Genomic DNA, 14,331 nt, shown 5'->3' with positions numbered 1-14,331 from the left:
AGTAATCTCTTCCACTGTTTACTGTTGCTGTCCTGGAACCCCGAAGATTCATATTCATAACGATATTTCAGCATTCCTTCTCTGAAAGGCACTGGAAAGCCTCTGTTGAGGCTGTCCTCTTGTATGTCATGAAGTACTGTCCACATCCCCGACATATTATCATTGTTACATTATATTGTTAATACTGTAATTACTACAACCATCACCATTAGTATTTACAGCATTAATAAAACAATGCACTGTTACTGCACACATTGCAACAGCATAACCTTTAACACTCCCTAAGTGACACAAAAAGGATGAATGTTCAAGAAAAAGAGGCCTGTAAGAGGAAGATTCCAAATCTGTTCCTCCAATTCCCAAGACAGTACTGCAGTCATCACCAGGAATGTCAGCAAAAGTTATTACTCCCCCAGGTAGAAATTATTTATGCTGAGAAATCTCAGAACTTCAGTTCACACATCTATAACATTTCTGTTGATTTTTACTATACAGAAGGTGCCTAGAACTATGTTTTGGAGAAGATCTGGAGAAAGAGTTAAGCTCCTTATTTGTGTAGTTTTGGAACAGCATTCCAATCTGCTTCTGTAACAGACATAAACTGAAGCGTGCTGCACAGGGACCTGCTACAAAGCCATCCTCAGATTCACGGCATTTCAACTTAAATGTTTTGTGCTGTTCTACAATGCGTTTTAGATGTCTACAAAAAGGCTAATGACATTTCTGGAGCTGTTTTTGTCAAATTGTGCCAGTTTGGCACAAACCCCACATTTGATGGTAAGTAAGTAATAGTAGCTTCTTTTCTTTTTAAATCAAAGCATTGATTCTGTCCTTACCTAGACTGACTTTTGCTTGATGATATTACAGGAGAGGAGACTGGTCTTGCTGGTGATGTAGCTCCTAAACTGGGAGATCCAGATGCTGTCAGAGAGTGAGCTCTTCTTGATGGCAGGTTGTTAGATGGAGAAGAGTTAATAATAATATTTTGATCTAAGGAGAAAACAAAAGTTTTCATCGCAATTACAACATCTGTCCCAATAAAAATGCTTTTGTCCAGAAGACCTATAGGATATTTCATTAAAACATATAGTAAGACACTAACAGGATTCTAGATTTGTCCCAAAACAGTCAAAAAAGTACATATTGAACAACACTTAAAAATGCATTTTATCTGAATAGAAATGGAAAGCTACTGAAACTAAGTTAAAGAACAATCATGAACAACTGCAGAAATGAATTTCAAAGTTCACAGCATTTGGAGTTTCAACAGCAAAAGTAGGTTTATAAGTTTAACACTACAAAAAATGTCTGCATAAAAAGACTTTCAGCAAAACCCTGATGGACTTTAAAGTACTGAAGCAATATATTTACCTGGTTCTTCTTGTTCATCAATATCTTGAGGATCTGAACCACTTCTATTACGATATTCCTTACAGCTTTTTGCCTTTCGAGTTGCCATTTCATCATCAGTGGCCTCTCCACTTTCACCCTAGAAATAATGAGCACCATAATAAACATCCCAAACCCCCTATTTCCATTTCTTATCTGTACAATCTGTAATGAAGCCATGATACAAATCACCTATTCCTTACAAAACAGGTATTGTAAGGCCAATACCAGTAGAAAAGAGACAACTTAAACAGATACATAGTCAAGCGTGGGACCATTAGGTGTTACCTCAGTTTGACATCACACAGAAGATGACAATGATTGTGCTTCTCTAAAATGTTGCAGCTGGTTTTACACTATTTTACTGGTGCACTGGAGCCCTAAAGAGGATGGACCTTTTCATCTGAGAATCTTTCTACCTGCCCGCTAGAAAATGTGGGTAGCATAGAGGTGCTAGTCCTGCATTTTCTTCTCTCCTGTCTAAGTTTAAAGCAGTTTTCTCTAGGAAAAGAGAGGAGACTCCAGACTAGGTCATGTTTCTGTCACCCACCTGAGATAAAAGTGGGTGCTAATCCGAGGTGGAATAACTGTGGTAGTGTTTTTCGAAACATGAAAACAAAAAGGATTAAAAAAAATTACACCAACCTCCAGACATCCCTTTGCATGTTAAGATTTTTATTACCACCAATATTTTTACCTTTATGCTGAGGTAGCACCTAAAGGTTGCAAGAAGATTCTGTCCCCTTCTGCTAGCCCCAGCACCTACATGTCCTAACAATGCTGCAAGCATGAGAAAAGAAACACAAACTATTGGAAAACCATAATCCCCAAACTTGAAACTACAATAAACAGTTTTAAAACTATCATCTAACTTCTTTTCTCTGGTTCAGAACACAGCTACACAGTAACTGAAAGAAGGAAACAAAACACATGAATAACAAAATATTCTACCCTGATGAGTACTTTCTTCTTTTTCTTAGCTGTGCTGATTCCCAGAGTGTTGTTTCTCTGTACATTGGGCTTCTCGGTGCTTTTGGTGAGAGATCCCGTGCCTGTGTTTCTTGCACTCCATCGTCTGCCTCCAAACAGCTCAACAGCCTGAGCCAAGGTTGGGCCTTCAAATCTTCCATCCTCCTACAAAGATTCTCAGCGTTAACAAAACAAGGAGAATAAGGACACGTTTTTTAAGCAATAATATAGACTACTCTGAGGAACCAATGAAAGAAACATCAAGAGGAGGCAATTTTTCATTATTGAGTGAATTCCCCAGGGCTATTTTGTTTGCTGCTTTGGAGATGTTTTTGGCCCTAACTATTATCACTCAGTATTTTGGTGCCCTTTTCAAGTACTGTCATTGCTTTTTTCTTTAATAAAATACTTACGTTGTTTACTGTAATTGGAAAAGCTTAAAAGTGAAGATGAGATCAGGCTAAAACTCCAAACATATGAAGAGCTTCATAAGAAAAAAAAATTTAACCTCAGTGTATTGAAAACTTACAATGTTTGACATAACCTTGTGTGGAGAATCAGATCTTACTGCTTAAGCCATGTTACAAAGTTGGAGATTTATTAATCTAATCTTACTTATGATAGAAACTAGTTGCATTACATTAAGTTGTTGATATCTTTGAACTTTTTTATAGAGAATCACAGCATGTTTTACCTGGTAAAGGCTGACATACTGTTTCCGTAGCCACTGTAGTCTTTGATCAGGGAATCTCCTCATTTTTCTTACAGCTTTAGTCAATTCCAGCAATCCATCATACAGCATTCTGGCAGTGTATTTTGGAGCAACAAAGTGCAGCAACTTATTATCAGTAGTCTGAAGTCCATAAAGTAGTGTTATACCATTTTCTTCAAGGGCCATATTGCAAAGTTTATTTTGAACACACACAGTGTGCATATCAATGCCCGAGTGTCCCATATATACAGCCTTGGCTGAAAACAAGTCCAAAAAACCTTCCACCAGTCCAGTATTACCAAGAAACTGGTATTTACCAAGCTCAGCGGTATTACCCAGCACACTCAGTTTTACCTTGGCATTTGCAGGGCAAACTGTTGTGGGTTTTGTCCAAGTCAAAGTACTATTGTCAGGCTGGAGCTGAAGAAAGCAACGAGCTGAGAGATGTGTCTCCTGGTCATAATGAATGACGGTCGCCCCTTGTTGCATGAACTGATGGACGTCAGCCCTGATGGACAGCACGTACCAAGGAATGAGTTCTATCCCATGGCAGAAAGCCTTTTGCTGCTCTTCCACTGAATTTGTGTCCCATTCTTTCAACTGCTCAAATATGTCACTTTCAGAATCTGAAAGATCTCCAATGAGAAATCTGCATATGAGCAAAGATGAGAGAGTTATATTTAGTAATACATGTGCTGATTTATGCTATGCTTTATTAATATTTTTTCTGCTGTAGTTTAAATAAATGAACTACTATCATCACTATATAATTGGGACTTACAGGAACTTGTGTCGTTTTTGAAGTATTACAATTTATGTTATTGCAATTTTGCATTAATTAATAGATGCTGCTAGAATTAATTATAACTCCTGAAACAATATGATTATATTTTCCTAGAAGTTTCCAAACTTTGCATTAATAATAAGAGGTGTCTGATTGGTTCTTAAAGCCAAGTGATTCCAGTTTTTAAATACACTGTGTAAGATTGCTTCAGTTGAAATATCAAGTACCATATGTGGAAGATGTTAGCAGGATGTAGTGGATTTCAGACAGGACTTCTAATCTCTATTCTATTACTGATTTAATGTGCAGACCTTTCACATTATATAATACTCTGACCAACACTAGCAAAACTGTGGTTAAAATACATACCTTCCTCATAAGAATGCAGCGAGAATTTTATCAGATACTTTCCATCAGAAATTTTATTTTACTTAAGGAAAATATTAACATAAAACTTGTATGCAGCAACCAGAACTTCTGAAATATTTTGCCAAAGTTAGAAACAGTAGATACAGAGCAACAATACTGAGCAAGTAGATGAGGTAGTTTAAATAAAATGCCTTCCCTGCAGAAGCTTCTAACATGTATGAATGTACAAATGTTCAATATTTGGATACTTCAGTGAACATAAAAAAGGACAAACTGTTCTGTGTACAACAGAAATAATGAAGCATATTTTCTTAAGGATATCCGGCCAATAAAATCCAAACCATCTTCCTCTACATATTCTTCAAGACATCTTATCCTAATACCTCCGTGCTTCCCCTTCCTATCACCACAGCACTCCCAGTTCCTGCCCCTCTCCTACCAACCAAGCCAAAGATGACTTGTGTTTCCAAGTCACATACACCATCTCCCCCAGTGACCACCAGCTTTCCCTAAAACTCTTCCCTACCTGGATGACAAATTAACCTGAATTTTTCCCTTATTCCATACAGCAATTCTAATGATTCCTCTACAAATTCATTTATTGGTGAGATCTCTATCTCTTCACCAAATTTATAAAAAAGGGACAAATAAGCTGAGGATTTATTGCTTGTGGTGAGGGGCCCTGGCAGAATAACTGCAGTCTTAACTGTAGCTCTATTTATTTAAGAAATATTCCTAAAAATAATGGTCAAGCATGATAACTGAGTTGGTATAAATTGCCTTACTAGAGTCTTACCAGACACATGTAAATAGAAATATTTACCTGTATTATACACAACAAACATTTTAAAATTAAAGAAACAACTGAAGCAGCTCCTTCTCCCCTATGCCCTCAAAACAATCAAACAAGTCTCTGTAAAAATGATATAAAATGTATTCTGAGAGTACATGTGCATGGCTGGAGGAGTCTATTATAGCAGAGATGGCAGAGCTTTGTTTATGCCTTGTTTCACATGTGTTGCATGCTGCAGATTAAAACATACAGGAAGCAGGTAAGCCAAGCACACACACACGTAACCATACACAGAAATGGAGCCTCTGACACGAGCTGCCAAAAGCCACACCACTGTCAATTACTGAGAGCACTTACAGAGCCTGGGGTGGACCAGGGGCTTTCTTTACACGTGCTGCACTGAGAGGCAACGAAATGAAAAGATAAAGGAAACAGTGACACAGATTGCAGTTTTAGAGGAGAAAATTGCAAGGTACACAAAAAGAAAAAAAAATGGGAGGTTTTCCTCTATTATTTTATATGCTATTTAGTGTCACTGGAAAAGCTTAAAAGTGACGACAAGATCAGGCTAATAAAGCAATGATTCAAAGTCAGCAGTATCTTCATAGGTCACTCAGTAATTAACAATTCCATAAAAACTGTATTTCAAACTTGGTTTGTTTTTTTTTTTTCATTTTCCTGCCTACCTTTTTTTAAAAAAAATTATTAATTGTCGAAATTGAATTCTAAGAAAGATTAATGTTTGATATTTATCTGGCATGTACAGAAATCCAGGGCAATTAGATGGGTCACTGACTACAGAGTGATAGAGCTTATTTGCTAACGCAACTAGGAAAGTAATTATACCCACTGCCCATTGATTCTATTAGATGCCTTTCATTTTCTTCAAATCAAATTAACCTACCAGCTTTGGTGCATTCATGTTCCACAATACTGATCCAAATCATCAAAAGAAAAACTAATTGAAAATCTTTCTTGTAATTATAAAGTAATGAGAAACATGTTATGCAGTGTATTTTTCTGCCTTTATGACCACAACATTACAATTATCAGATAATGCATAATTATGATATAATTTGGATTTTATAACACTGTATGCAAATATGACACATCTCACAAGAAAGAGGACTAAATTTCTTCCTTAGAACTTTTTAGCTGTTCATAGCAATAAAAATAAACCAAACACAGCCTCCTTACGAGCACAACAGAACATGCCTCTGTTGCCATTTGCTCCTGTACCTCACCCATCTTTCTGCATGCCCAGGAAAGTCACGGCAAGTGAATAAGGAATTTCCAAAGCCTATGAGATACTTGAGTTAAATCAGTACTTTCAGAAGTATTCTCCTACAAGTATTATACTGTTAAAATCAGTATTTACTGCATCAGAAGTACAGATACTCATAACTGAGTAGTTAGTAGCCTGAACCAGGAAACACAGCTTTAACTACCGATCCGCAGTTTTGTCCATTCAAATCCTAAATTTTCATTTCAGATTCACACTGGGTTTTTTAAAAAACTGAATTCCTACTTTATTTTAGAGCAGAACTTCCCAGATTCTATTTACATATAAAGCATAAATAAGTAAATTAACAAAAATTATTTCATAAACACATAAAAAAAGGAACTCCATTTAATTTCTATTTTGTTCATCCAAGTGAAATGTTTATATGCCTAGCTTATTCACCATTTGAACTGTGATTTGCAAGTTGATTTTAAAGCATATTTATTAACAAAAAGTAATTCCTGGAAGAAAGTATTTGGACTGAAGTAAGAGATAACATAAATGGGCAGAGAAGTGGGTCTGTCTTTCTTGGCTTAATCTACTGCTCCACTTCCCAGAAGCAACTAAAGCCAGATGTGAATAATTCTATTAGAAACCATTCTTTCAGGAAATAATGATTATTTATTTGAAATGAAATTTAGAATTATATGTTAATGAAATAAATGCATTTTCAACAGGAAGATAGTAGTTGCCTCTCAGGCACTTATTAGATTTAATGTTTAAGTAGCTGAAATAAGTTGGATAGTTCTGAACATATTGATATTTCTGACACACCTTATCAATAAAATAAATCAAGCAGTGACTTAAGCATGTTTTTTTTATGCAAGCCCTCACATAATTTTACAGTGCTTCACCTCAGAGCAGTACAGTTCTGTTACTTAATTTGAAGTTAGTCTAACACAGTTACTCAGCTGAAAGCTGACCTGACCCACCTATCTCTACATGAGCTTTGCAATGTGACTTAATTGCAAAGCAACACTCTAGAATATCATGCAATGTCTTAAACTTTGCATTTACTGTCTTTCCTGTTGGTGACTAGTACAGTCTTCAAAAGTGGTCTTCAAAGTGAAATCAGATTACTGAACACTGGGCTATTTTTACACAGGGCACAATGAAGTAAACTTCTTTGCAAAATAGCAGGACTATAGCAACCTAAAAATTCAAAATGTGTACTCACACATGAATGTTTTCTGGACAAAATTTAAACCCCTCAAACTAACATGTCCTTAAAAGAAGAAGTCTTTTGAAGGATAATAAATAATCTTTATTTTGGAGGGGCCAGAACACTCCCTGAGCATGCAGAATATAATGTTCTGAGCTCTGATAACAAATATGTCCTGGTGCTATTCCTGTCACTAGAGATCAAAATTGTAATTGTAACTGTGGATTTTTAAAGCTCACTGTGTAAGACAAAAAGGATTTACCCTTATCGTGAGAGGAAGTAATTACATCATGAGGGGAAATATAGCTATACAGAGACTTTCCAAGAAGTTGAGTATCAGGGGAGAAAAGTTCTGAATTGGAAGTGGATAAATACAAGGGAAGATGTTAAAGTTGCTCTTATTTCTAAAAGCAAGCCTTGGTAAAAGAAAATCAAATATTAAAACCATGAAATATACATTTGATGATAGAAAATAAAACGAGACCTACTGGTACCGGTTTTTTTCCTTCAAGGAGTTTTTCCTTGAATTGCTCCCTTCACTAACATTGTCTTCACCCTCTTCAGACTCCAAACTGCGATTGCAGCTCCGAATAGTTTGAAAGATATTGTTTGTTGTTGATTCTTTCTCTGGATTATTTAAACCATCTTGGCCTACTCGTTGTAAGAAATTGTCTTGTCCACTGTAATCTGAAACAAACTATATAGATATCTAAAAGATTAGTATAGGTATAAATAGAACATTGTGTCATCTACTTCTCACTGTAGAAATTTTTACTATTAAGATTATTTAGTGCATATTTCCTACTTGCTTCCCAAGAGATTTTGTGCCTACTTGCAACCCAAAACAGACCAAATCATTTCATAAATCAAGTAACACAAGTTAAAGTAACTCCTGAAAACTTTTAAAAAACCTCAGTCTTTAACTTTTCATCTAACAGGGGCATTTTTCTTTTCAAACCAAAATAATAAAACTCAAAAGAATTGTTTCTTTCCATAGAGAAGCTTGACCTGATGAGCTTCTAAATTCTGTTTTTAAGGAACTGAAAACTTCCAATTCCCAGTGAATTAAGTGGAAGGTCAGAGTACTTAGCAGAAAATAATTACACATTTCAGGGTTTATATACTTACTTAATCCAAAGTATAAATATGGTCCTTTGCTCCTAATGCTAATTTCTCAGTACTCTGATATTGAACTAGGTAGAAACAACCAAATCTAAATTTCTAAGTATCTCTGGAAATTAAATTGAGGTCCATGTAACTGACAAGTCTAGTAACAGTCTGGTTTAGAAAACTTTAATTAGATGATGCTTTTGTGTAAGATTATATAAAATAAAGCACTGGCTAAGAACATAACAACTTAGAATATTCATCTCATTTACCTCTAATGTTTCATCCTGGGAGTTATACCGCGGACAGAGACTGATGAGGCTTGATGCTCCATCCAAAACTTCACAGAGCTCTTTTAAAAATACACCACAGAAAGGAACAACTTTACAGCCTGGAATATTGAGTGCCCGGTTGACCACTTTCCTGTATTCAGATGATGACTCATGTTGTGCCATAGCATCCTTCAGACTTCGCATGGTTTCAATATCAGACTGGTCCATAAATTGCCACATTTTTAACACTTTTCTTGACCTATTGCAAGAGGAGATCACCACATTTATTTTAAAAAATGGAACAATTTACCTTCAAGTTCAACACCTGCAGCATATCTGTAATAGAGGAAGTTATCATTGCTCAGAAATGAATGCATGAAATCAAGGCCATTATTTTTATGAAAATTCCCTCCCTTGAATTATCAAAGAACAGAACTAAAAATTAAAAACTAGCAGTCTGATCTACTGGAGTAGTATTTCACATTTTAATAAAAGCCCAGCTGCATAAAACATACCAACAGGCTTTCTAACATTTTTATTGTGCCATTGCCTAAAATTTCTAAGGGCCCAGAAAGAAATAAGAAAAGATTAAGGAAACAGCATAAAGATAAACCAGAGTGTTTCTTACAAATTCCTTCAGCTTTATTATGAACAATCCATAAAACTAGCTAAAGTTGGGGGGTTTTAATAAAATTAAATTTATTTTTTAAAATTTACATTGATTTCCTCCCCAGTTTGCTCACAAAATAAATTATTTATTTTCACAGAAATAAGGACGTCAGGACCATGTTCCAGCTCCAGTGCGGAGCTGTAGCCGGAAAGAAATTCTCATTTCAGACAGAAACAGCTCCAAGGACTGTGAGTACCTCTGGGAGTTCTCTTACCTTCTGAACTGTTTGTCTATGTAATTATATGGCCTTTCTTCCCACCCCTGGCCTCAGACATACCAAAAGATCCAAAGATACACTCACAGTAGACTGCCCTTAACCCCACTTTCCATCCCTGGCCCGGAAATGCTGCTCATCAGGACTAGCCTTCCTCTCCTCTTCCTCCCTTGTGCTGTGCAGATACATTGGAGATAAAATCAAGCCCTTAACTGGCTTTGCATTTTCCCTCACAACTTACATGGCTTGGAGATTGTGGATGTATTCTGCTGAAATACACTCCCCATGCCTATGAGTGTTCCAAATGTGCTTTATATACCAAAAACATAAACAAATAGCTCAGTGAGAGCCTTACTAAACCACAGAGAACAGCAATGCAAACACTTTTGAGCTTTGTTACACAAACATTTTATACAACATGGGTCAAAGCCAAGAGATGGGAAATTTGATCTTAACTCTTCCCTGTTCAGTCCCATTTCCTGCCATCTGAATTGCCAGTGCTAAGGCACTGCTTTCCTGCTCCTCTGGCCCTACATAAACCTATAATTCCAGAGGAAAGCACACAATGAGCTGTCTTTGACCCCCTACTCTCTCCTCTTTGAGATAATGCAGGTCCTTCTACATAAGACCATGACAGCATGAGTCTGTCTAAGTACATCAGTCTGCATAAGTAAAGGAGAGGGGTTAAAAAACATATTTGGCTGTGTGGTTTTGTTGGGGTTCTTTTGTCATTTTGGGGTTGGTTTCTTTTTTACACTTAAGACTGATCCTTTTAGAGCATCACCATGATTATGTTCCACTTATATTCTGGAGACTCCAACCCCAATTTACATTAGTTGTAGCTCATTAGATAAACCACAACTGCTTTCCCATCTTCTTTGTTCATTTTTAAAAATTTCTGTTAAAAAAAAAAAAAAAAGTTTTCTAATGCAACACATTCATGCACCAGGAAAACTGATGGAGTCTTCAGAGCATTTTGAGAAAAAAAAAGGCTTTAGCATGCTTCATTTCTCCAAAAGGGATTACTAGAAAGTCACAGCATGAGATGATGTGGCTTAGCCATGGATTTTTGTTTAGTTTCATTGTTCTCCAGAGACATCTGCTTAACAGAAGCTGCAATGTAATCTATCACTGAAAAGCCATCTGAAAAAAAGAGTTGCCAGTACCTCAGCCCTGCCAGGAATTCCATTACAGCATTGTAGTTGCCCATATTCCAGCAGCATTTTGCCACATGTACTAGGTATGAGAAGACTTCTCGTTTCTCCTCCATAGAACCTGCAGTCAGGATCAGCCAGGTAACCCACGAGCTCACCTTGTAAAATCAAACAAACAGTATGGTCAGCCAAAGCAATGTCACTTGGAGCATTCATGTGTACTTGACAGATAACGTGGGGTTTTTGGTTTTGTCCATCAGGAGGGTATCAGTCAAAATTCCACTTACACGTTCATGTCCAAATCACATATGCCTTGCACACACAACTTACACAGTGACATATTCACATCACAACAGTAAAATCATTAACTAGTCTAGAAAAACTTTTATTAAACAAAAAACGACTGGATCTTAATATAAGATATTCTGAATGTGCATTGATGCCACAGAAGAAAATGGACAGCTTCAGCTAGCACTGATTTCTAAAGCTGCTGGAGCAATCTGCAGTATAAATTCTCATTAACATGACTTACAAAGCTCAGCCTGACAGTGAATAACCCTTGTTAACAATATGAACAGTGAAAGTTGATAAATTGGACTTTTTTTGTTTTCGTTAGTTTCATAAAACTAGATGCATTTAATGCACAATTTTGCTAATTCCTATATGCATTGAACATTCCAGATAATTTGCATTATCTGTTTGCAAGATCACAAATGAAGTAAATAAAAAGAAATCCCACCTTCCAAAGTGTGCCCATACTACCAACTTCTCTTTGGTAATTCATTAATGCCAGAATCAGAAAGCAACTTAGTACATGATTCTGTTTGTATTTAAACAAATAAAAATCAAACCTTCATTTTATCAGTGTGCAGATTTTCTTTCCAGTTTATGTTCCCACAACATCCATAAAAAGTAGATATATTTCACATGGAAACCTAATTTAAACCAACTGTTTCTTTTTACAATATGACTCCCTGGTGGCTTGACTTTTGTCATTGTGTAAACACTTAGGAGGCATAAACGTGATTTGTTTACTGACACTGTGTTCCATTCTTTGGTCCTGAAGGACTCAAGTGTTTAGAGATAATACCAGTGTGAGGAGAGGCTTATAAAAATTAGAAAATGCTAGTTCACCCCTCAGGGGCCATAGACTTTTATTTTAAAAACCAAGCATGTGAAATAAAATGCGTTAAGTACTAACAAGAAAATAACCCCAGTGAAAATATATAGGGCTTCTATTTATGCAAGTCTATACAGACTCAGAGTTCCAAGCCACCCATTCCTGAGGGAGGACAGTCAAAGAATATGAAGAATCTAAGTTACTATTTAACCTTTCTGATGGCCAAATCAATCAAAAACAACAAATGAGAAAGGTCCAGATGAGAAGAAAAGTCTTAGCCCCTATATGCAATGTATATGTCTGTACAAAAAAAAAAAAAAAAAAAAAAAAATCACATTTTTAGGGCTGAATTCTTGAAGAAATTAATTTACTGGGGAGGACAGTAATTCACAAGTGAGGACAATGCTGCAGCAGCTCATAATGAGATTCTGAATTCAGCTAAAATTTCATTTGATGTGTTCAATTAGTTACTCCTAAAACATAAAACTCAATCAACAAAGAAGAGCATACCTGAAGAGCAGGAAGGTATGGAAAATACAAACCACCACAGCACTGTGCGGCGCAGGGGTCAAATGAGGGCAAAACCAGAATAAAAGGTAATAATATAAATCCACTAAAAATTCAGAAATTGTGAAACAAAACAGTCAGATCTGTGATTCAAAGCTGGCACAGATTTGTTTTTGTATACTGGAATAAAGTGACATATTATTTTTGGATATTATTCTCATTTTCCAGAAATGGCTGTTAGGGAATGCAACTTCTAAATGTGCAACCTCACAAAAAAATTAGTATTTGTTTTCTATGAAATACCAAATGTGGTAATGATTTGATTAATATGGCTGTAGACGTTTTAAAGAATCATATCACTTTAAACAGATATGTTTTAACCTAAGGTAGTAAAGATGTAATGATCAGGAGAAAACAGTATCAAAATTGAGAAAGAATGTCTCAAAAGGCAACTGACTTCATTCTCTCCCTTAAGAGGAAACCTTGAAACTAGGGCAGCCACTTACTGAAATTACATTTAATAGGGAGTTTAGGACTGCTATGAACAGTATGATGAACTTTTATAATCTGTAAACACAAACAAAAAATTATAAAAGGCAGCATGGGTGAGCATTTGCAGCCTCAAGATAATGTATAACATGTAAGAGCAAAAGAAGGGTACAAAAAGCACCATGAAGTTTATGCTCACTCCTCTTGCAGGACAACGATTGGGAGTAGAAAATATTTTAAAAATCTTTCACTAAACAAGAAGAAAAATAAAGCGTCTGAATCTTTTAATTTTAAAATAGAATGGGCAAAGGGAGATATAACACATTGGGCTGAATCAGGGGACAGATGATACAATCCACTCCTGAAAAATAATGAACGTGCCTGCTTTAAAAACTCTGGTATTTTATTTTTTTCCTGGAGATCAGGAACAGAGGATATTCAAGAAATAACAAACTTATCAAATTTTCATTGAACTGGAAGTTCAGAAGTGGGATTCCTCAGATGCTGTCTGCGTGCAGCTGAGCTAGATGCACCTCACACAGAAGAAAAGCAGAAAACAACTCTGTATATTTACTTATTTCTTGGTGGCTATGGAATTCACCTGGAAGCTGAATTTAGAATCTTGTTTTTTCCACTTTGGCAAGCAAGTAGCACAGATGGTATTTTAATGCGGCACAATTTCTCTGCCACTAAAACCAGGGGTTTTCTAGCAGGGGGAAGAGAGCAAAGGGAAGCCCCACCCCGGCAAGCTCTGACCTCTGGACACTCCAGCCAAGTGGATACAGAACAGCACCTCCTCTTGCAGCACTTCCCTCCTGGTTGGCTTGCAGAGCCACCTCCCCAGCTTCACCACAGCTGAGGAACACCTGACCTGAGATGAAGCACCATCAGCTGCCTTGGTACCAGGCTGCCACTACAGCAGCACGAGGGCTTCACGACTCAGGCAGTGCGTGAGCACAGACAGCACATCCCAGCCAAAGACTGCGCAGGAGTAGCCTTGCCAAGGAGATCAAAATACATTGGAAGTATTTCTCAGAATGAGCACTAAAGCTTTTCGGACCAAGTTTTTGTGTTGGACAGCACTTTAACATCAGATCACAATCTACATATCAACATAGTAATCATTATTTCCTTAGTTTACTTCTTTTTCACACTTGACTTACATAGTTCTGTTAATGTAACTCATTTTAAGCTCCCTTCAGAACAGAAATCATCACAGCAAACCTATAATTAGATTTCCGCTGCACTGCTGATGAGTCTGAAAAGCATGAGAAAATGTATCCTGGCTTCGTTACGATAACCCACATGATTGCAAGACACAAGAAAAGTAATAAATTA

The 14,331-nt window shown here is 36.5% G+C and overlaps 1 protein-coding gene across 4 annotated transcripts in view; it reads right to left on the bottom strand.

The window, feature by feature from the left end:
- The window catches only part of PLCE1 (phospholipase C epsilon 1), a 149,800-nt gene that overhangs the window by 31,677 nt on the left and 103,792 nt on the right, over window positions 1-14,331 (bottom strand). For 3 of the 4 annotated variants that reach the window (XM_032115739.1, XM_032115738.1, XM_032115742.1), the window contains 7 exons: window positions 10,890-11,035; window positions 8,840-9,098; window positions 7,949-8,157; window positions 3,053-3,719; window positions 2,341-2,523; window positions 1,372-1,489; window positions 837-990 (listed from right to left, as the gene is read on the bottom strand). In XM_032115739.1, the coding sequence (XP_031971630.1) occupies window positions 837-990; window positions 1,372-1,489; window positions 2,341-2,523; window positions 3,053-3,719; window positions 7,949-8,157; window positions 8,840-9,098; window positions 10,890-11,035 (1,736 nt within the window). The remainder of the gene's footprint in view (window positions 1-836; window positions 991-1,371; window positions 1,490-2,340; window positions 2,524-3,052; window positions 3,720-7,948; window positions 8,158-8,839; window positions 9,099-10,889; window positions 11,036-14,331) is intronic. The other variant, XM_032115740.1, reaches the window with a different exon arrangement.

The sequence above is a fragment of the Corvus moneduloides genome, chromosome 8 (assembly GCF_009650955.1).
Source record: "Corvus moneduloides isolate bCorMon1 chromosome 8, bCorMon1.pri, whole genome shotgun sequence".
Classification (NCBI taxonomy): Eukaryota; Metazoa; Chordata; class Aves; order Passeriformes; family Corvidae; genus Corvus; species Corvus moneduloides.
Note: the sequence above shows the minus strand (reverse complement) of the source record. Positions and strands in the feature narration are given on the sequence as shown.